The following is a 24,317-nucleotide window of genomic DNA, read 5'->3' on the forward strand; positions in this document are numbered from 1 at the left end:
AATGTGGAGGTCAAAGGTTAAAAGTTAAAGGATGTTCATTTGAACGGTCAAGCAAAAGCACACTTTTCCAATTTTTTCACTTCCTCCTCATGCTTGATGTGTAATGGCCTGCAAAGGTGAAGCATATGAGGCGTTTTACACATCAGCTAGGATCTATTCCCAAAAGACTCAGTAACTTCTGCTTCTATCTTCAACATGGCCACTGAATTTCTATTTGGGAGACTTTTAGGCCTCTAAAAATATTTGAATTACATTTAAATAATAATGAAAGTATCTGAGACAAAGATTATATATCTTTATATGGAGAGTTGAAGTAATTATATAAATTATTATCAAAATTTGAATTCTTTTAAAATTATCTCCCAAATGTTATTTAATGGAGAGAAGATTTTTAACAAATTTTAAACATAATAGTTTTAATAACTCATTTATTTACTTTTGTCTAAGCTATGGGGACCGTGCATAATTCTTCTACGTTTTTTGCGAAATACTAGAATTCAGCTTAAAAGACTTCATTGGGTTAATTATGATAACTAGACAAGTTAGGACATGCAGTGCATCCACAAAGTATTGATAGCGTTTCACTTTTTCCACATTTTTTTATGTTACCACCTTATTCAAAAACCGATTAAATTCATTTATTTCCTCAAGATTCAACACACAATACCCCATAATGACAATGTGAAAAAAGAGTTCCAATGAGCACAGAGGCCTCCATCATTCATAAGAGGAAGATGTTTGGAACCACCAGGACTCTTCCTAGAGCTGGCCGGCCATCTAAACTGAGTCATCAGGGGAGAAGGGCCTTAGTCAGGGAGGTGACCAATAACCTGATGGTCAATCTGTCTGAGCTCCAGCGTTCTTCTGTGGAGAGAGGAGAACCTCACAGAAAGACAACCATCAGTGCAGCAAGGCCTGTATGGTAGAGTGGCCAGACGGAAGCCACTCTCCGCCTGGAATTTGCCAAATGGTATCTGAAGTACTCTCAGACCATAAGAAACTAAATTCTCTGGTCTGATGAGACTAAAATTGAACTTTTTGGAGTGTATACCAGGCGTTGCGTTTGGTGAAAACCAGGCACCGCTCATTAACAGGCTAATACCATCCCTACAGTGAAGCATGGTGATGGCAGCATCATGCTGTGGGGATGTTTTTCAGCAGCAGAAACTGGAAGACTTGTCATGATAGAGGGAAAGATGAATGCAGCAATGTACAGAGACATCCTGAATGAAACCTGCTTTAGAGTGCTCTTGACCTCAGATTGGGGCGACGGTTCATCTTGCAGCAGGACAATGACCCAAAGCACTCAGCCAAAATATCAATAGAGTGGCTTCACAACAACTCGGTGAATGTGTGTAATTTTGAGGAAATAAATGAATTTAATCCATTTTGGAATAAGGCTGTAACATAAAAAATGTGGAAAAAGTGAAGCGCTATGAATACTTTACAGATGCACTATATATAGGATATATAACCACTTCAATATGTTTAAAAGAATCCGCTTGTTAAGTGTGACGTCACGCGAAGCGGCTTCCGGGTCCAAGCGCTCTATTTAACTGAATGGGGAGACTCATGAAATGGTAATAATAAACGTTTACAAAGCGATTTAATGCTTTCGAAAATCACGATGGCAGAATATATGTCCATGCCTAATATGCGACGGCCAGAAAGTGATACATTTTTTATAAATTGTAAAATTTTTGGTATTTGTTATGCAGCAAGCCCAGAGATTGTTGTGTACACTATGACTTTATGTAAAATTAACTTTAATGTGTGATAGGAATAAAATGTGATCATAAGTGACTGATTTTTCCACTCAAATGAATGGCAGCTTGGACCCGGAAACAGCATACATACATCACAAACAAGTCACCACTTAACCAGTGTTGGGAAGGTTACTTTGGAAATGTAATAGATTACAGATTACAAATTACCCTATTTAAAATGTAATAAGTTACTGTAATTTTCGATTACTTTAAAAAAGTAAAGTAACTAATTACATTTGATTACTTTTTGATTACTTTTAATTTTCTAATAAACATTTTCAACTAAATAATTTTCAAGCATTTATACCGAGCAGGAGTGAGCTTACAGTAGCTCTGTTTACTGTTAGAATCTCAAAAGCTTTCATTACTTAAATAAAATTAATTTAATTTATTTAAATTTAAAGTAGAGCCACCACAAAACCAGACCTTATCACAAAAACATGTTTACTGTTGTTACAAAATCACAATGTTAGTTAGTTGTGCAGGTGATTTATGTGGCATTTGCAATAAAAAAATACATCTAATTTTTGAAATTTTCAATTTTAAATCGAAGCCACTTAAATCCAAATCAATCACATCTTATTGATCAATAAAACTGCCAATGAAACATATGAGGCAGAACTGTTCATTTCAATTATTTACTGTAAATAATATGCTGTACCAAACAGGAATAAATTATAGTACATAACAGCAAAAACAAAAATATCCAATAAAACCAGGTGCTACACATTTTAAACAATATTGATCCGCGGTCTGTAAATGAGGCTTGTGTGGACACTACTGCGCTACTTCACTAATAAAATAGCTTCGCTACTGTGAAAAGCTATTTGATTTTTTAGCGACTCTACCGTCACGCTACTGAGAAATGTAGTTAAGCTAGCTACACTGGTAATGTGATAACATCACTTTGGCCAGAGGAGTCTGCTGGTGCCCTGAAATTCACAAATCGATAACTTTATAAATCATAATATATCATTAGAAATTAAAGGGTCTGTTTTTATTTCTGTACACTCACGATAACGACAAAAACATTTGCTTTTATAAAACAAAGAAACGCTAGCTTACATACCTGCAGATGCTTCCTCATGCTTTTCAATGGCAAGGAGGATTAGACATGGTGCGCCCATGGCCATTAATTTGATTTACAGTAACAGTAGGGGGGACAATAAATATAACATTTCTTATGAGCAATTGTTAAAAGATTTTTTGAAGGGGACACAAATAATACAGCTGAACTGTACTTATATGTCTCCGCAGTTAAAAATGGTTTTATTGTTCTTATTACAGCATGGAGACTACATCATTATGGTTATTTTCAAAGTTTTTCTCAGGTTCGATGACAGCAAATTTTCTTGAAAACTATTTATTGCATTGTTTGTTGTGTTGTTTACAGTCAACAGACTGACTCCTGAAGCCGAATAAATGCAGGAAAAGACGTTTTCCATACTCATAATAACTAACTGGTTTTAATAATAACATTAATAATAACATTACACTTGTTAAATTGAGAGATCATATTGTAAATTGGTGAGCCTGTGAGGTCCATCTGCTAAACAGCCACAACTCAGAAAACATTTTTAAAAATTGTTCACCCCTAAAAGAATTGTCATTATCCCTTCAATAAAGCACAACACCCTTACCTGACACTGTACATCTGACTGACCCTGCTCTGCCTGTTCCTCAATCAGTTCTTTCTCCTCTGCCTGTGATTGATAATGTGACATTAGTATTTTCATAAGCACTCATTCTGAATGCCAAATTGCTTAATATGTGAACTTTTTGTACTTGGAGTTTTGCTGCACTGAAAAATTATCTTATGTCCATTTTCCTTTTCTCTGTCATTTTAACATTGAGGTAAAGTTGGTTTTATATTTGCACATTCAGTCTCTCATAATATTACATCAGAAGAGTATTCATTGGAAATTCTAAATAGTAAAATTATATTAGCAGCCAACAACCATCAAAGTACAGCATTGTTTACAGTTAGTGTTAATATTATATTGGTTTACCTAAAGGTTCTATAAAGATGTTGCAACTGATACAAAATACAGCAGCCAGAGTTTTATTGAAATTGAAGACACAAGAACATATCACACCAGCATTAATAGAATAAATTTTAGGATTCTTTTATTAGTTTATAAGGCACTACACAACATGACACCTTTCATACTTTTCTGACTGCTTATCAAAATATAATCCAAACCGTGTGCTACGCTCTTCAAGCACTCGACTTTTAGAATTTCACTTTGTAAATCTGATGCGATCTAGCGGCACTTCTTTTAGTCACTATGCTGCAAAATCTTGGAATTGTCTCCTAAATTAAGTAAAAGAATCCCCCAGAATTTATTTTTAAAAAGCTTAAGAAGCACCTTTTTAAAATTGTGTATGAATATAAGTTTGTGAAGTTTATGCAATTTATCTATATCGTGTAGGTTTATGTACATATGCATGTACGGTGTGTGTGCATGTATGTAAAGAATATTTTGTGTGATTGTGTAGATGTATGCATATATGCGTGTACATGTATGCTTTTATCTGAGTATATATTTTGCTTTAATTGTCTAATATACATTATTTTCTATTTGGTTTATTTTACAATGTCTGTTTGTTGTTTGTGAAGTGCCTTGAGTTCCATGAATGTAGGAAAAGTGCTATACAAATAAAATGTATTATTATTATTACTATTAATGTTGTTTTGAAGTCAAACTTGCATGAGATTTCAGTTCAAATATTCAAAGTACCATGGTAAACAATGTATGGCGCTGTCACTGAATGAATAAATGCGTTTTTTTTCTACTTAGACAATTATTTTAGGTATACACCCATATATTTTTCAAAATAGAGAGTGCGTTTATATATATATATATATTTATGTATTTTATTTGGTGAGGAGGACAATGAACATGTTCCCCCGGGATTTACGCCCGTGGTTGCGCCGCAAATCAAAAGCATCAGAGGTTGAATAAATGGCCTTAGCAGAAGCCATCGTGCATATCAAAAACAGGCAAAGCAATAGATTAATATTATTCAACATATCACAGGGATTTAAAGAAAAATATTAGATGTAACCCCATTTGTAATTTTTAACATTTTCAAAAGTAACTAATTTAATTACATATTTTTCTTAGTAACTGTAACTAATTACTGTTACTTTTATTTTGTAATTAAATTACGTAACGGCGTTACATGTAACTAGTTACTCCCCAACACTGCACTTAACAAGCGGATAGTCAATGGAATAATTGATCCAGCCGGGACTAAAATCAGCGACGTTTCTGCTGTGAGGCTACAGTGCTAACCACTGAGCCATCGTGTACCGTTTTGTTATATATGTACATATATCATTCATTCATTAATTTTCTTTTCGGCTTAGTCCCTTTATTAATCCAGAGTCGCCACAGCGGAATGAACCGTCAACTTATCCAGCATGTTTTTACGCAGCAAATGCTCTTCCAACCACAACACTTTCCTGGGAAACACCCACACACACACACTCATTCACACTCATACACTACGGACAATTTAGCCTACCAAATTAACCTGTACTGCATGCCTTACTGAAACCAGAGTACCCAGAGGAAACCCACGCAAACGCAGCGAGAACATGCTAACTCGACACAGAAATGCCAACTTACCCAGCCGAGGCTCGAAACAGCGACCATCTTGCTGTGAGGTGACAGCACTACCCACTGCGCCACTGCATCACCCAAAATGACTTAACCAGAACTATTTTATTTATATTTGGTCAGTCTTATTTATAGTTAACTAATTTTTTATTTATTGTGTTGTATAAATGATGTTATTATTGTTACATCATTTAAATATCCATTTAGTTTACAAATCAGATATGAAAGTTGGAAAAGCTTTATACTTTGTGTGGACGAAGCTAAAGATTTTTTATTGGTGTGAATTTTCTGCACTGCATCATTAGTAATGCAGATGTTCTGCATATATTTCACTATTAAAGTGTTTTAAAATGTAATATATCAATGAATCAGGAAAGTTGGAACAAGCCACATTTATATCCAAAATGAGTTAACCAGAACTAGAAATGTTGAAGTGATGCTTACATTTCTGGAGTGATGCTGACATCTCCTGGTTACACAGAGTATAGCAGTAGCATCCTGTATATCTTTCTCTATCTTCCTTTTTATTGAAAGCTGCTCATCACTATTAACCTCACACGCATAAAAAATAATATTTGATTAGTATATTATGTAAAAATAAACGCCCGTGTTGCTGTTTACTTCAGTGTAATAACGCTCCAGCAACCCTGAAGAATGTCACGTCGTCACTTCCGTTTGCAGAGAACGGACGGAGAGGATTTGCGTTACCGAGCGACCAAGAGGATTGACAGAGGAGCCAGTGGAGATTATTCGCTCTCCAGACACCCGTTGAATACACACACACATCGTGTTTTGATCATGGAATAATCTTCAATGCGGTCCGATTTGGTTCAGCGGTTGAGACGGCATTCAGGTAAATAAATCGGCGGCAGATGGTGATCGTGTAGGTCAAGCATCCTCTCTTCTCACAGTGTGACACGTAGCATCGCAGCGGTAATGACAATCGGAGGACGCTTGACCTGCTCGGGCTCAATCCCGTCATGGCGTCTATTCACACCGTAGCTTTAAGTGTAATCCATCCCTTCCCCATACATGGGTGCAATTTTGGCCGATGCCTATGCAGTCTGTTGGAGTAGTTTTGTAAGGGCCCGAGATTGCTGCTGCTAATACACTGGCATATACTGCAACGTTAGAGATTAATGCATGCAATGTAATGTTGAGTTAACGTTATATTAAGACGTCCTTTGTAAATCTATCATCTATTATTAATTTACCTGTCTTACTTTGCAGATAGCTATATATTACAACACATACTTAAATGTTTTAAAAACCGTTTGTCTTTCCTCAATCGGTCTGTCTATTTATCCAACGTTACATTTGAATCTATCTGTCTTTGTGTATCTGTCTAGCATGTCTGTCATTCAGCTTAACTCTATCTGTCTATCTATATCTGTCTCTCATTGTTAACCTGTCTGCCTACATTAAATGTGTACATTTGTCTGTCTAGATAGGATGTCTGTCATTCAGTCAAAATCTGTCTGTTTAAATTTTCTGTCTGTCTGTTTGTATCTGTATCTGTCTCTCTTTGTTAACCTATCTATCTATCTGTCTGTCTGTCTGTCTGTCTGTCTGTCTGTCTGTCTGTCTGTCTGTCTGTCTGTCTGTCTATCTATCTGTCTGTTTGTCTCTCTACATTTTAACTGATGTGTTGTTGCATCTATTCGTGCTAGCATGTATTTCGTTCAGTCTCTGTTTGTCTGTCTGTCTGTCTGTCTGTCTGTCTGTCTATCTATTTTGATTGCCTCTGTCTGTCTATCTGTATCTGTCTCTCTGTTAACCTATCCATCTGTCTGTCTAGTTAAACTATCTATCTATCTATCTATCTATCTATCTATCTGTCTGTCTGTCTGTCTGTCTGTCTGTCTGTCTGTCTGTCTGTCTGTCTGTCTGTCTATCTATCTGTCTGTTTGTCTCTCTACATTTTAATTGATGTGTTGTTGCATCTATTCGTGCTAGCATGTATTTCGTTCAGTCTCTGTTTGTTTGTCTGTCTGTCTGTCTGTCTGTCTGTCTGTCTGTCTATCTATCTATTTTGATTGCCTCTGTTTGTCTATCTGTATCTGTCTCTCTGTTAACCTATCCATGTCTGTCTAGTTAAACTATCTATCTATCTATCTATCTATCTATCTATCTATCTATCTATCTATCTATCTATCTATCTATCTATCTATCTGTCTGTCTGTCTGTCTGTCTGTCTGTCTGTCTGTCTGTCTGTCTGTCTGTCTATTTAAATTGTCTGTCTGTCTATAGTGTATCTGTTTCTCTGTTAGCCTATTAGTCTGTCTGTCTGTCTGACTGTATGTCATTCTAGTTAAACTATCTGTCTGTCCGTCCGTCCGTCCGTCCGTCCGTCCGTCCGTCCGTCCGTCCGTCCGTCCGTCCGTCCATCCATCCATCCATCCATCCATCCATCATCTATCTATCTATCTATCTGTCTGTCTGTCTGTCTGTCCACCTTTCTGTCTATTTAAATTGTCTGTCTGTCTATAGTGTATCTGTTTCTCTGTTAGCCTATTAGTCTGTCTGTCTGTCTGACTGTATGTCAGTCTAGTTAAACTATCTGTCTGTCTGTCTGTCTGTCTGTCTGTCTGTCTGTCCGTCCGTCCGTCTATCCATCCATCCGTCCGTCCGTCCGTCCGTCTGTCTGTCTTCATGTGTCCATCCATCTATCTTTCTGTATACAGTACCTATCTATCCATCTATCTTCCTAACCATCCATCCACCCATGTCTGTTTAATCTGTCTTTCTATCTATGTCTGTCTGTTTAATATGTCTATCTAACTGCTTGGTTATCCATATTCATTCACAGATAACCATCATGACCGATAGTCTTTTGAGCAAAGCCGCCACTATGGAAATACCCATCAACAGCAATGGGGACAGCAGGTCGGCAGAGGATGACAGTCTTGAGCAGGTGCGTATCCACTCTCCATCCAACTTGATTTTCAGTCCCGCCACTCAATTCTTCCTTGAACCACACCTAAATGTGCTGTGACGTCCTGTTCCCGTTGATACTGTGTGGCTGGATCTGAACAGTTGGCTTAATCACACATTAATGAGCTGTTGTAAATATAGACCCTGTCTTGCGATCCTGTTATGCTTGGTTACTTCAGCACATGTTTGTTTTCTCTGTGTTTGTGTCTGACCATCTTTTGTTTTTTCACGTTTTATGTTTCTTCATGTCACAGGGTGCACAGATTGGTGGGAGCTTAGATGAAATAGTAGGCACACTACCAGTGGCAATGGTGAGGGAGAGTTTGTGGGTGTCCCCGTTTGTTGGAGCCCTATTCCCTTTGATTTTAGTATGGTTGAAGGTTTGCATAGTTGCCCACAATGTAGTCGATGACTTTTCATGGGGTTCGGTGAAAGATTGATCGCAAATAGGAGCTATTTATTGCTGTAAAAAGTCAAGCCAAGATATGGAAATCAGTCAGGCAAATACTATATTTGCATGTGTTTATGGACACACCTGATTTCAATGGATTTATAGGGATTCACCATAACCAAAATGCCTAGTTTTTTGAGATTTTAATTTCTCATATTGAAGTTTTGGTAACACTTTACATCACAATTCTTGCTATTAATTACTCGTTTATTATCGGCCTATTTTTAAGTTATTAACTGTTCATTAGTAGTCATAAAATCCTACACTACCTGACAAAAAGTCTTGTTGTCAATCCCAGTTGTAAGAGCAACATATAATAACTCAATTTCTAGTTGATTATTAGGAAAAGTGGTAGAAGTTAGATTTTTCCAATTAATCTTCTGTTCAACTGCTTCCCAATCATCACAAATACTGCAGAAGACCTATTGGAACCCGCATGGACCCAAGACTCACAGGAATCAGTCAAGTTTGGTGAGGGAAAAATCATGGTTTGGGGTTACACTCAGTATGGGGCAGTGCAAGAGATCTGCAGAGTGGATGGCAACATTCACAGCCTGAGGTATCAAGACATTTGTGCTGCCCATTACATTATAAACCATATGAGAGGGCAAATTCTTCAGCAGGATAGCCCTCCTTCTCATACTTCAGCCCCCACATCAAAGTTCCTGGAAGCAAAGGTCAAGGTGCTCCAGGATTGGCCAGCCTAGTAACCAGAAATGAACATTATTGAGCATGTCGGGAAGATGGAGGGGGCATTTGACGATGAATCCAAATAATCTTGATGAACTCTTTATGTTCTGTTGCCCTTCCTGGATGACTTTAAGTTATTTGAGTCATTGCAGAGATGTATGGATGCAGTGGTCCAAGCTCATGGGAACCATACACAATATCTATTCTTTTTCCACTGCACCATGACTCTGTATTCTTTATTGTACATTATTTCTGTTAAGTGACAAAACTTTTGCCTTGTCTTTGCCTTTTATATAAGCCACTTCTGTTACCAAATGATCAACTAGTAGTCAAAATATTATTTATTGTTCCTAAAACTTAGATAGAGCAGTTGATTCCGCTGTGGCGAACCCAGATTAATAAAGGGACTAAGCCAAAAAGAAAATGAATGAATGAATGAATGAAAACTTGGATAAGCGACAAGACTTTTGTCAGGTAGTGTACATCCCTTATCCTACCCAAAACCTAAACCCAACTTCTTCTTTACTAACTCTTAATAAGTGGGTAGTTATTAGGGTGAATGACAGGCTTTATGTATGAATATATAACAAAGTACTCTTAAATAAGCACAGAAAAGGCTTTTAATTCTTTTTTAACTATTACGTAAACACTGCATACAAAGCTTTTACCGTCTCTTTTTTTCCTTATTGTCAACTAAAACTATTAAACATTATTTTAACATTACATTTTTCTGTAATTCGGAGAAAACTGAGATAAAAATGTTACATAAAAAGTTATTTAAAAACAAATCTGTGAAAATTAGAAATATTAAAACTAAAACTGAAATATATAAAAAAGTGAAAACTGTGTTTAAAATAATAAATTAAAAAAGCTACAATAACACTGCTCCATCCTCATTTTTGAGACCCGCTTGTGTTTTCCCCATCTAGTGTGCAGTCTGTGCTAAATGTGCTTTGTCTCTGTATAATTATGTCAGTGTAAAAATACTCTGATGTTTCACCACATCCCATTCAGGACTTGCAGCAGGTGATGGTGTCTGGACCAAACCTGAACGAAACCAGCATTGTGTCTGGAGGCTATGGAGGGGCAGCAGAGGGCATCATACCTACTAGTTCCATAAAAGGTGAAGTGCACTCAAAAATCTCTGCAATTAAAGTGCAATTCTGCTTCGATTTGAAGCAGCATCTGAGTCATGCAGCTTCAAATGACATTTCTGCTGACGTATATGTTTAGGACCAGCCATTCGTTTCAACCCGGAGTATTTTGAGAGAAGATGTGGTAACGCACCCAAACCAGGTGTCTTTGAGTATGCATGCTAACTTGACGGAAGATCTAATTTTAGAGGCTTTGTCCCTACAGCTTCCTCTTTCTCCCTTAAATGTATTCGTCAGCATTTTAAACAGCAAACCATTTGGCTCTTTTCTACAGGATGCTGAGGACTGTCGCATGGTGGATGCATGTTTGCGTATGCAACATAAACCTTGTTTTATAATAATAAAAAAAGGTTGTTTGTGAGCTGAATGCATTTGTACTGTGAAATGCACAATAATGGTGTTTCCTGTATGTTCAGTAACATGGTTGGCCTTAACAAGTTAACATAACAGTAATGTAATCTCACATCCCAGAGTACCTAACCCCACTGACACAGCCAGTGGCGGTCTGTGAGAAATGATTTGATTTATTTTATGTATTGTTACATCATTTAGATATCCATCAAGTTTACAAATCAGATATATATATATATATATATATATATATATATATATATATATATATATATATATATATATATATATATATATATATATATATATATATATATAAACATAAGAAAAAGATGATGCTTTATGGGAGTGGATGAAGCTAAAGATATTTGGGGGTGTGCATCATTGGTAATGCTGATTTTCTTTATAAATTCCACTATTAAAAGTTTATAGTAATTCATATTTTAAGCAATTAAAATTTAAAATATTAGTTAATTCAGTTAAAGCAAACTGATTGGCTCAGCAAAAGAATTCATCATTAGTGTGTATTAGGAGTGTAACGGATCACGACACAGTTCGGATCGCACGTCACTCGCAGATTAATAACTTTTTTGTACTTGTAGGTTAATCCAACATTTATAACAATTGCAGAGAGATCGCCTCCCACGTCATTCAAATCACATGTATGAAAGCATTTAGACTTCCCTGTAAAATGTGAAGTTGTGGTAGAACCTATATGCTTGGGTTTTTAATTAAAGGTATTTACAGTCAATGCTTGTTTAGCCTGCATTAATGCATTCATTGTCAAGCTGCACAATTAAACATTAAAAGATCATCATCTCAATTCAAGCCTCCGTAACATGAATAATAAATGCTAATGATTTGCATAAGTTTATTAATCCTTCGAAGCGATGCATTCAAATCTGTGTTTGATCGAGAGAGTTTTTAGACTTTTGCTGTTAGTTACAAACAATTAAATAACACAGAAGTACTGGGAGTTTACAGTTTATAGTTCAGATATAAACAATGATGTTTATGGTAAAGATTAAAATCTTCATTTAGTAGAACTTGACGCTGATGAATGTTGTAGCAATTACATTATTTAACCAACAGGTGGCGACAAACATGATGATCCATCTATAGTAAAAGTTTTGTTTTTGAATTGTTGAATCATTAATTGACAATAAATATATGATATAAATATTCTATATTTAGCATTATCAGCAACAGTAGCAAAGATCATTTTTGGTTCTTACTTGATTTTTATATTTATTAAAATTACAGGTTCTAAGTTATGTTTGGTAAAACCAATAGTTTTTGGCAGTAATACAGTTGCAGTCAGACTTATTAAAACCCCTTTTGATTTTTTTTCTTTTTTTAAATAATTGCCAAATAATGTTTAACAGAGCAAAGAAATTTTCTCAGTATGTCTGATAATATTTTTTTCTTCTGGAGAAAGTCTTATTTGTTTTATTTCGGCTAGAATAAAAGCAGTTTTAATTTTTTAAAAGCCATATAAAAGTAGTTTTTAAGGTCACAATTGTTAGCACCTTTAAGCTATATTTTTTTTTTCAATAGTCTACAGAGCTAACCATCATTATACAATAACTTGCCTAATTACCCTATCCTGCCTTTTTAACCTAATAATCCAGTTACTGTAAGTCTTAAGTCTAGTAAGTCTTTAAATGCCACTTTAAGCTGTACAGAAGTGTCTTGAAAAATATCTAGTAAAATATTTTTACTGTCATCATGGCAACGATATAATAAATCAGTTATTAAAACTATTATGTTTAGAAATATGTTAAAAAAAATCTGCTCTCCGTTAAACAGAAATTGGGGATAAAAATAAACAGGGGGGTCAATAATTCTGATTGCAACTGTATTTTTGTATAAATGGAAAGCAAATTACATTTGTCTCCTCCCTTTTTTGCTGATCTGAAAAATGGTCCGATCCGTGATTTAAAAATTGTATGTGTAATCCGAAGCGTGACATTTGTGATCCTTTACACCACCAGTGTGTATATAATCGTAGTCATTGACACTGTTTATTTGAATACATTTTTGACGACCGCCACTGTGCACAATCATCCTCTGCTTCCACTTTTATCCTTTTCTAACTTTCCTCTCTTTTCATCCTTTTGCTGATAATAAACCTTCACTTTTTGGCATTTACTGTGTAATTTTGCTAAAAATATTATTATCATTCATTAATTATCATAATTAATTGTTATAAGTAGCTTGATAATTCATTTTGCATTTCATTATCTGCTGTAATTTTCATCACAATACAATTATTGTTTCACCCAATTAATTTGTATTACTCATACTAATTACCCACCCACAAAACACACACACACACACACACACACACACACACACACACACACACACACACACACAGAGAAACAGTGTTTCAATTTCCATAAAGGCCTTTCACTTCAACTAAACGTCCATCCCATTCCTCCACCCGTCCACTGTTATTCATTCATTTCAGACATTCGCTCCAAATCCAGGGGCATCACTCCCAGCCAATCAGCTGCCAGTCGAATTGCAAACCAGCCGGGAAATTACCCAGGTATCCCAGGGCCACCTCACACATTCATGTCAACCCACAGTTATCAGTCATTTCTCATTTTTCAGTCATCACTTTTTTATCTTGTCCCTATTCATGTTTCAGTCTCAGGAGTAATTGATTGTTGGTTATGTACATTGAAAGCATTGATAATGGTTCAATATAGTAACATCCTTTCTGTCAATAATTCTGTGACTAAATGAGATTTCTGTAAAGTCATTACTGCGACCACTGACCTTTTATAGACACAACTAGGTTACGGTATTCAAACTGGTGTTTCTTAAATCCATAATGTTTTTATGCATGCATATTTATTGCAAAATGTTTTTCCCTCAGCTCCCGGCATGCACCACAGCAACAGCAACCCATCCTTGATGTCGGAGGAGGCCACAAAAGGAGTAGCTGTGGAGAAATTTGACACAGTGAAAAAGTGGAGCATTAACACGTACAAGGTAGCAATCCTACCATGTCAAGCCTTGTTATTTTTATTCATAGCACTTTATACAGTGTAAATAAATAAACAAAAATAATCAAAGATCAGGTATGAAGTTTAGTCAGTGTGAAACAAATTCATCAGTTACATTCAGTTCTACAGAATGCTGGGTTTGTTCTAGTTAGTTCGGTTATGATTCCAACTAGTTCCATGTGGTCTATAAGGTTGTGTTTAATCGTCAGAAATAATATAGGTAATATTTTTAAATAAATATTTTGCAATTTAAAAGAAAAACTTTGTAATGTAATGTGATTTAAAAATGTCCTTTATTCCTGTGATAGCAAAGATGAATTTTCAGCACCATACAACAGTCCTCAGATTTATTCTTTAACTGCCTTCTTAATCCTCCTATTCTTATAATTATTAATGTTTAAAATAGCTGGATTGCTTTATATTTTAAATTTAGAAGACAAAATGCATTTATTTTTAATTATTATGTAACATTTTGTCTTTACTGTCACTTTGGACTAATTAAACACAGCTCTGATGAATGAAATTATGTAAATCTTTAAAACCTCAACAAACTGCCCTCTTTGTTGACTATTTTATGAATATTTCCTATTATGTACTGTTGAAGTCAGAATTATTAACCCCCCCTCAACTGTTTAACAGAGAGCAGATTTTTTTCAACACATTTCTAAGCATAATAGTTTTAATAACTCATTTCTAATAACTGATTTATTTTATCTTTGCCATGATGACAGTAAATAATATTTGACTATATATTTTACAAAACTTCTATATACTATTCTATACAGCTTAAAGTGACATTTAAAGGCTTAAGTATTTTAATTAGGTTAACTAGACAAGTTAGGGTAATTTGGCAAGTTATTGTATAATGATGGTTTGTTCTATAGACTATCAAAAAATGGCTTAATGGGGCTAATAATTTTTACCTTAAAATGTTTATAAAATTAAAACAATTTAAATTAAAAACTGCTTTTATTCTGGCCGAAATAAAACAAAGAATTTCTCCAGAAGAAAAATATATTATCAGACATACTGTGAAAATGTCCTTGCTCTGTTAAACATCATTTGGGAAATATAAAAAAAAAAAAATTCAAAGGGGGGCTAATAATTCTGATTTCAACTGTACATACAAATATATTATCAAAGACAATTCTACAGAAGCAATGCCAATAAGTGTACATTTTTGAATTCATCATCTTTAAATCAATCAAATTAACTCTCCATTAATGTATTTTTTTAAATGCACTTTATATATATATATATATATATATATATATATATATATATATATATATATATATATATATATATATATATATATATATATATATATGCGTGTGTATGAGGGTTTGGGGTGGTTGTTAGATATTAAAAAAATGTGCATATATTACACCACCAGCATAATGTGTAAGCCATGAAACAGTGTTTGTTCAACTAAATACAGATGGTATAAAACTGATAATAATGAAATGACCCATTTAATGTTTACAAAAATTTAGCTTTATTAAAAAAAGAGCACTTGTGCACATTTAGTTCAACATTTAAATCAGCCACAGAAATAATATGCATACTCTCGACCGCACGCTGAGAAAAAACAAAAGTAAAGCTGAAATACAATACAATATAGTGCATACTTCTAGTACTTCCAGTAGGTGGCGGGTCAAAACCACAATTGGCTATACGGGACAGCACAAGAATGGTAGTGATTCAGTGATAGTGTTTTGAGGGGCCGAGTCTCTATATAAAAATCTTATATTTTTGACATCAGTTGTGGGCCAGAGGATGGCAGGGTGTAAATGCGCTGTGAGCTGGGAGTATGAGACCCCTGGTATAGTGTATTCCTCGCTGTAGTGCCATGCAACTTTTGTGGTTCAGGGTCACAAATTAATGGGGGGTTGCTTTTACAGGACTTGATAAATGTTAGGTAAAGCTACAGTTTGATTTAATTTGTATCCTTTTCTGTCTTTTCTTAATCAGTGCACAAAACAGATGTTTTCGGAGCGCTTCGGTCGTGGCACGAAGACGGTGGACCTGGAGCTGGAGGCTCAGATTGATGTGCTGAGAGAGACTAAGCTGAAGTACGAGCGTATTTTGAGGCTTGCGCGTGAGCTCACCAACCATTTCTATAACATGGTGCAGACTCAGCAGGCTCTCGGGGACACTTTTGCTGATCTTAGCCAGAAATCCCCAGAATTGCAGGTAATGTATAATTTTTTTCTGTCCTTGTTTCTTGCTGCAGATGTTAAGCCATTTTTATATTTGGTTACATCGTATCACTGCATCTTACTGCAATGTCCTGTACAGTCAAAAGAAAGACAAGAAATTTATTTGGTTGATTAAAATAAATTTACTGAATTGTGTTCAAATGTGAATCTTTATCATTATATAATAGAGGCATAACATAGGTTATTGTTCAGTAAATACCTTGGTTTTAAATTCACTGTTTGGTACATTTAAATACAAACAACTTAAAGTGAAGTGCTTTGAAATGTGCATTTTCTGTTTGATGTATGACGTAATCTAAACTAAAAACTGAAAAGAGAGTGGAACATAGTGTAGCTCCTCCCCTTTAAATGAAGAGCCAATAGAGTTTTCATTTTATCAAATGAAAAGTATTGAAGGGGGCGGGGCATGTCAGTTACTAGATAGCATTTGATTGTTCAGGATTTGAAGAGAAACTGCAGTATGAGCTGACGTGAAAAAAATCGTTGATCCGTTTAGGGGGAAATGGCAAACTTTGGATGTTTCTATCAGTTTTATATCTTCTAAATGTGAATTTTGTCCTTATTTAGGATCACCAAGCTAATAGATATGCTTAAAACTAACAGACTAAAACTACAGTAACATCACAAATATATTTTTTTAATTTCATTTAAAATTAAATTACAGATTTTTATGTGATAAAATTTTGTCACATCTTTTAAACAATTTAAATCATAAAAAAATTGTATAGATAAAAACTATGAATTGTTATTTGTACTCTATCTAAATAATATAAGGACCCCTATTACTTACACATCATTCGTTTATTCATTTTTATTTTCGGTCTAGTCCCTTTAGTAATTTGTGGTCGCCACAGCGCAATGAACCGCCAACTTATGTTTAAACATCTGTTTAACTCAGAAATTTGTAAAATGAGACTTTTAACAGGAAAAAAAAATGGAGTGTTCCTTTAAGGGCCTACTCGCACTATGATACCCGAACCGTGCCTAGGCCCGTTTTCCGAATCGTTTGATATATGCGAGTGCTCTGAATCGGACTTGGGCACCAAGTTCACTTGGTCTTTGGTGAGACTGAAAGCGAGACGTGATTTTTAAGGGACTGTTTGACACGGATTTATTAATCATTCTTACTGTGTAATCAATGCAAACTTTCAGAGTTTATTACAGATGCAAACCCCTCACTGCACGACAGTTGCACCTTCAGCAAACCTCCTAATTCCTGCAGCACCAGGACTTTGTTAATTGTTTGTGAGCGTCAAAAGTGGCTGATCTGTTCGGCAAAATATTTGACTGCATGTCACCGCATATCAAACGACTTAAACGATATAACTGAAGAAATCTCCACTGTGCTGAGCAAGAGCGCTTACTTAACAGCGCATCATTGATGACGTAAGCGTGCCCAGGCCCAAATATAATGTGAGTGCAGGCCGTCTGCAGACACGGGAGGGGGGACAAGGGTGCTTTGACCCGGTTCAAGGCAACTGTACATAGTGTAAGTTCGCCATAAGTCTACAATTAGCAAAGGCCACACTGTTAAATTCAACTAATTAATAACAACCAATAACAACATTTGAGTTGAAAAATCCATGTAAACAACACTCAAGTAAGTTTTTTACATTACAAATAATTCAACTAAATGTAATTATAAATTTGTTTTCACTCTTACCTGATGAAGTATAATATTTACACAAATTAATTTCATCAAATACCTTCTGTAATTAAGACTTTACTGAGAGGTTAATGGAAATTCAATTGTTTATAGGCTAATGTTTCGTGAAATGCTTTTCAGTTCTCATTTTTCTTATAAATACTCATACTTTGACAAAAATTGAAAGATTAGACCTTGTTTCATTTCAAATTGTCATAAAATAAATCATCTGGACATTACTGTATGATATGCTAGTCATTTTTGATCACACATCAACTGCTTAGATTATAAAAAATTTCAAGACTTAATAATTGATATTAAAATGTTTCAGTGGAGCTTTGTATAACTTTACATTTCAACTGAGCACACAAGCAAAATACATGGGCTATTTTCACATGTAGTGAATACATCATTTAAAGTGTGTGAAATGTAGCGTATTCAGGGATGATTTGCATGTACTTCTATTTGATGGTTGAATAACTTTATGAATAAAGGTACAGTACATGCCCTAATATGAACTTCATTTAATATCCTTGCAGGATGAGTTTGGCTACAATGCAGAGACACAAAGACTGCTATGCAAGAATGGAGAGACGCTTCTGGGTGCCATTAATTTCTTTGTGTCCAGCATTAATACGCTAGTCAACAAAACCATGGAGGACACTCTCATGACCATCAAGACGTATGAGAATGCAAGGTATTTTAGCGCTATAATGTAACATTTGATGAGTGATTGTGTTTTTAGCCAATACATTTTTTAATTGGATCAAATAGATATTGATCGATCAAATAAAAAACATATAGAAAAGCCTTTAATAGGGTATATGCCGAGCTTGTGCTGTTCCCATGCTGATACACTTCCGGTGACCTGTTATTGTGAACTTTTTCCCATTTTATACGGTTCCTTATACAGCATCGATGTTGAAATGTCATTAAAATACATTCAGTTAAATGAACTGTAGCATTTATTTAGTTGCTCATGCGTAAAACGAGACAAAAAGGCGTTTACTCGCACGCGCTCATCAGAATCGGCAGTCTAACGCAGAAGCTCCATTGAATATACTGGGGTAAAATAAATGCTCATATTATAAAGATATGGCGGAGGAAATGTAATTTAATGCAGTGCTTCTTGTACAATCTGAGACCTACTTTATATCGGATATCACTCAGTTAGTGGAGATCGCTTATTTTTAAAGAAAACAGACCTTAAACGCACCGGATTTTGCATTGGCATTCAATTCGCCGGAAGCGCTTAAAAGTCCTATTAGCATGCTTCGGCATATACTCCATTAACAAAATCATCCTGCTGTTGTTTAAGAGCAAGAAAATGAAAATGATGTGAATGGAAACTATCATTTCAACTATGTATCACTGAACAGACATTGCATAACAGGGATTTAGAAGTGGATTGTTGATTTTCTCTTGTATTGCTTGATATCTACGTCATTGAACATAGGCATAGGTTTAGCCTACAGTAAACAGGAATTCATTTTTCAATTGAATTTGTCAGTCTGATGTCATCGTTATGACAAAACACACTCTGCCTGTTGTGTCACGTCTTAGTTGTTTTTACACATCCTTTATCGTAAGCATCATATATAGTATTAACTTGTAAACTTGGCAATATTAATGTAGGGCCTCAAGGTGGGTTATTTCCAATGTATTTAATATTTAATTCATTAAATTAAAGAGGTAGGTCACCCAAAAATTAAAGGTGTCCTCACTTACTCGCAATCTTGACTGTCATTCTAATTATATATGACTTTGGAACATAAAAATGAAATGGTGAGCAAAACGTTCTTCAAAACATGTTATTTTATTTTCCCCATTGTAAAAAGTCACACCGGTTTTAAACCGCTTGGTGTAATAATGGCGTAAATAACAACAGAGTTGTAAATTGTGGATGAACAATCATGTTAAACTGACAGCTTAAGATGTAAATAAAATTAAAATGAAATCAGAGTATAAAGTATTAAATTCATAGTCCTGGTATTAAATGTTGCATGCTCTGCAAAAATATATTACCCCAATATTTTAGACAGCCTTAAATCAATATCCATTTGTTTGAGATGCAAAATGAAGAAATTAAATGTTGATTTTTAAGAAAGTGAACAATATTAAGTGAGTTTACACTTTAAACGTGAACAAATATGTCTATGTTTATATATATATATATATATATATATGTTTAAAATTTTCTTTCACATTTGGATGACAAAAAAGGCCATTGCCAGATATTTGTACTTATTTTAATCATAAACTATTAAATAAATTATTGATTATGTGTAAAATAAGTAATTGTTCTTATGGAAGGACAACATTAATACATTTTAGTAAATACTGCTAAATAATAAATTGCATTTATAGTAGATCTGTATGCACTCAATCAATTGGATTGGATCTAAAGATAAATCTATAAATATTCCATATTTTTATTTTTAAAAGCAGATTTGTTTAAATAGTGGAGATTCGTTTAACGTTCAAGCTTTCAAGTGTTGCTAATATAACCAATAAATTGTTATGCAACCTATTGACCTTATCAAGATTAAAGATGTGTTATTTCTAATGCATTTAATATTGAATTCAGTAAGTTAGAGGGGTAGAACATCCTTCAAAACATCTTTTTTTTTATTTTCCCTGTTATAAAAAGTCAAACCTGTTTAAAACCACATGATGGTGTAATGATGGAGGAAATCACATTAGAGTTGTAAATTGTGGATGAACAATCATGTTAAACTGACAGCTTAAGATGTAAATATAGTGAAAATAAAATCAAGAGTATAAAGTATTACATTCATAGTCCTGGTACTTAATGTTGCATGCACTGCACAAAGTGAATGTCTTCCTCAGTATTTTAGTTTAAACTGACAGCTTAAGATGTAAATAAAATGAAAATGAAATCCGAGTATAAAGTATTGAATTTACAGTTCTGGAATTAAATGTTGCATGCACTGCAAAAAGTGAATATCTTTCTCCTTACATTAGTTTTCCAATACAGACATCCTTGAATCAATATGCATTTATTTGAGATGCAAAATGAAGAAATTAAATGTTGATTTCTTAGAAAGTGAACAATATTAAGTGAGTTTACACTTTAATCATGAACAAATATGTGTGTATAAAATGTACTTTTGCATTTGAATAACAAAATAAAAGGCCATTGGCAGCTTTTTGTACTTATTTAAATCATAAACTGTCAAAGAAGTTAATTAATAAATAAAAATATTTTTTCTAATGGATGGACAATATTAATACTTTTTAGTATACATTGATAGTTAATAAATAGCATTTATAGTAGATCTGTATGCACTCAATCAGTTTGATTAGATCTAAAGAGAAATCTAAAATTATTCAATATTTTAATTTTTAAAAGCAGATTTATTCTAAGCGTAAGCTATATTTGTAAAATACTTTTTTTTAAAGTGGAGATTCGTACAACGTGCAAACTTTAAAGTGTTGCTAATATAACCAATTAATTGTTTTGCCACCTATTGACCTTATTCTACAAAGCAGAAGTGTGCTGGTTTTTGTGATTGTTTTAGAACTTCCGATTCAGTTGCCTATGGGAGAAATGACTAGGAGTAATAAACATAAAAATACTTGCTCTACAAACAAGTGTGTTCATGACTATACAGTATACAGTACAGTATAGTAGAATAATAATATAAAAACATCAGTTTGCAAAATCAATCAGCATAATGAGCTGTTTTTAACATCTAAAAATAAATGGAAGTGAATGAGACCTGAAGACTCCAGCCAAAAAGATTCAAATGACTGCGACCACACTTGCGTAAAGAATAAGGGCAATAAAGTTACATTCAGCTAACATTGATGTATAATGTTTCCTTCATATTATTGATAAAGTGTTCTTTATTTGATCTTAAATTAGTCCTAGTGTCTTACATTTACAGCCATAAACCTCTATGATGAAAACCCTATTTATTTTGCATACACTGTAAAACCCAAAAAGTTAAGGTAACTCAAACCATTTAAGAAAACGATTGCAGCAAACCATTTAAGTTCAAAAACTTAAATCCTTATGAGTACTTTGTATTTAATCCATTTGAGTAAATGAAGCACAGTGAAACCCAATAAATGAAGACAACTCAAACCAACTGAGTACTGTAAAACCCAATAAGTTAAGGCAACTCAAACCGTTTAAGGAAACCGATTGCTACAAACAATTTGAGTAAAAAAAAAACTAATCTATATCAGTACTGTGAACCTACTTCATTTAAGTTGAAATAATGAGGTATTTAATTAACTTGTTACCTTCAACACTGAGTTAAAAACTTTTTTGAAATTCGGTTGAAGTCAGAATTATTAGCCCCCCTGAATTATTAGACCGCTTGTTTATTTTTTCCCCAATTTCTGTTTAACGGAGAGCAGATTTTTTCAACACATTTCTAAACATAATAGTTTTAATAACTCGTTTCTAATAATGGATTTATTTTATCTTTGCCATGATGACAGTAAATAATATTTTACTAGATATTTTTCAAGACACTTCTATAGAGCTTAAAGTGACATTCGAAGGCTTAACTAATTTAATTAGGTTAACTAGGTAGGTTAAGGTAATTAGGCAAGTTATTGTATAACAGTGGTTTGTTCTGTAGATTATCGATCAAAAATTTAGCTTAAAGAGGCTAATAATTTTGTCCCTAAAATGGTATTTAAAAAATGTAAAACTGCTTTTATTCTAGTTAAAATAAAACAAATACGAGTTTCTCCAGAAGAAAAAATATTATCAGTCATACTGTGAAAATTTCCCTGCTCTGTAAAACATCAATTGGGAAATATTTAAAAAAGAAGAAAAAAGGGGGCTAATAATTCTGACTTCAACTGTAAGTAGAAGTAACTTTCAGTAAACTTTGAGTTAACTACACTCATTTCCTTTATTAAAGTTGACTGTTGGATTTTACAGTGTAGGTTTATTGAAACTGTTTATACTAACGTTTTGTTTTAGGCTGGAGTTTGATGCCTACAGGAGCGACCTGGAGGAGCTGAGTGCGGGTCCGCGGGATGCTGCAACCATGATGCGCATAGAGATAGCTCAACAACAGTACCAGATTCAGAAAGACAAGTATGAACGGCTGCACAGTGATGTCACTATCAAACTCAAGTTCCTGGAGGAAAACAAGGTACCCTGTTGACATGCACTGTAGTTTTTCATCAGCTCTGTTTCAGACATCGGAGATATTGCATGGTTTAGTTTTGCTTTCTTCACACTTCTCTTCTGTTGTTTTCCAGGTAAAGGTGATGCACAAACAGCTCCTGCTGTTTCATAATGCCATCTCAGCATATTTCGCTGGAAACCAGCAGCAGCTGGAACAGACTCTCAGACAGTTCAATGTGAAGTTGAAGCCCCCCGGTTCTGACAAGCCATCGTGGCTTGAGGAACAGTGATCGATTTGTCCACGTGAAGAGACACTCAAAGAGGGAAACAGGATGGTGGATGGACGGGGATGTAGCAAGATGCTTTAAATGTGATTCGTGTGAATGATGAAAGATGTAGATGTTTTTATGTTGCCAAACCCCGTTTTATTCAAAGCCGTAAAACCTACAGATGAATATTAAAGGGATAGTTCACCCAAAAATGAAAATTCTGTCATCATTTACTCACCCTTGACTTGTTCCAAACCTGTTAGAGCTTTTGTTGTTTTGTTGAGCGCTAAAGAAGATATTTTGAAGAATGTTGAAAACTTGTAACCATTGACTTCCATTGTAGGAAAGACGAATACTATGAAAGTCAATGGCTTGCAACATTCTTCAAAATGTTGTTGTCCAACAGAGCAACAAAAGCTCTAACAGGTTTGGAACAAATTTTCATTTCTGGGTGAACTGTCCCTTTAGGTTCTAGCCAAATGGCTAATGAAAACTAACTGTGGATCTGTTTTACAGCTGCCTTAACTTACTTATAGGTATATTATATGGGCTGGTCAGAAAACAAAAACATAAAACAATCATATCACTCACTTTCTGTGAAAACATAAACATTTTCTTAGGCATTCTTAGTCATGTTCACCAAACTGTTCGGTATCCAGTGAACCACCTCGCAGGCCAAATGATATAATGTGTTATCCTCATAGAGTAGAGCTGAAAGAAATGAATGTTGTGCTTATGTGTTTGTTTTGAAATATGAGGTCATTTGGACGAAGATTGCATCAAGGTATTGGAATGACAGACAAGTTACTCAAGGTATGTGTCATAAGAAGGCTAATATATTTATATTTATGTAAAGTGTGCAGTTCCACCTATGAAATTAAAACGCATTTGAAGGCGAAAGAATCTAATGAGTTTGTGTTGTGGTGTGTGACTTGTCTTGCATGTCTGTTTTTAATGCCAGATGACAGACAAACTGATTTTTGAACGGCGTCTCCATAGTCTACCAGTAGCATCTGCTACAAGTCAGGAAAGGAAATAAGTACAAATGGATCAGACATGTTTTTTGTAAGAAATGT

General features: G+C 34.5%; 1 protein-coding gene and 1 long non-coding RNA gene across 7 annotated transcripts in view; one reads left to right on the top strand and one right to left on the bottom strand.

The window, feature by feature from the left end:
* Positions 1–6,117, bottom strand: part of LOC147840662 (uncharacterized) — a 16,438-nt gene extending 10,321 nt beyond the window's left edge. Inside the window, exons 1-2 of the long non-coding RNA XR_015509674.1 lie at positions 5,837–6,117; positions 3,407–3,469 (exon numbers count right to left, since the gene is read on the bottom strand). This is a non-coding gene — a long non-coding RNA (uncharacterized LOC147840662). The remainder of the gene's footprint in view (positions 1–3,406; positions 3,470–5,836) is intronic.
* arfip2a (ARF interacting protein 2a) lies at positions 6,070–24,144 on the top strand. Of its 6 annotated transcripts, XM_087282799.1 has the most exons (11): positions 6,070–6,245; positions 8,202–8,306; positions 8,581–8,637; positions 10,482–10,590; positions 10,701–10,763; positions 13,446–13,526; positions 13,860–13,975; positions 15,964–16,185; positions 18,396–18,553; positions 22,823–22,997; positions 23,107–24,144. In XM_087282799.1, the coding sequence occupies exons 2-11, from the start codon at positions 8,211–8,213 to the stop codon at positions 23,260–23,262; spliced, it is 1,233 nt and encodes a 410-aa protein (XP_087138925.1). In that variant the 5' UTR covers positions 6,070–6,245; positions 8,202–8,210; the 3' UTR covers positions 23,263–24,144.
* The last annotated feature ends 173 nt before the right edge of the window (positions 24,145–24,317 follow it).

The sequence above is a fragment of the Danio rerio genome, chromosome 15 (assembly GCF_052040795.2).
Source record: "Danio rerio strain M-AB ecotype USA chromosome 15, GRCz13ab, whole genome shotgun sequence".
Classification (NCBI taxonomy): domain Eukaryota; kingdom Metazoa; phylum Chordata; class Actinopteri; order Cypriniformes; family Danionidae; genus Danio; species Danio rerio.

Bases quoted from the DNA above. Each gene is read 5' to 3' on its own strand.
- arfip2a (XM_087282799.1), top strand. From the start codon at position 8,211: ATGACCGATAGTCTTTTGAGCAAAGCCGCCACTATGGAAATACCCATC. The intron at 16,186-18,395 runs GTAATGTATAAT...ATATCCTTGCAG, and splicing joins AGAAATCCCCAGAATTGCAG to GATGAGTTTGGCTACAATGC. The intron at 18,554-22,822 runs GTATTTTAGCGC...GTTTTGTTTTAG, and splicing joins AAGACGTATGAGAATGCAAG to GCTGGAGTTTGATGCCTACA.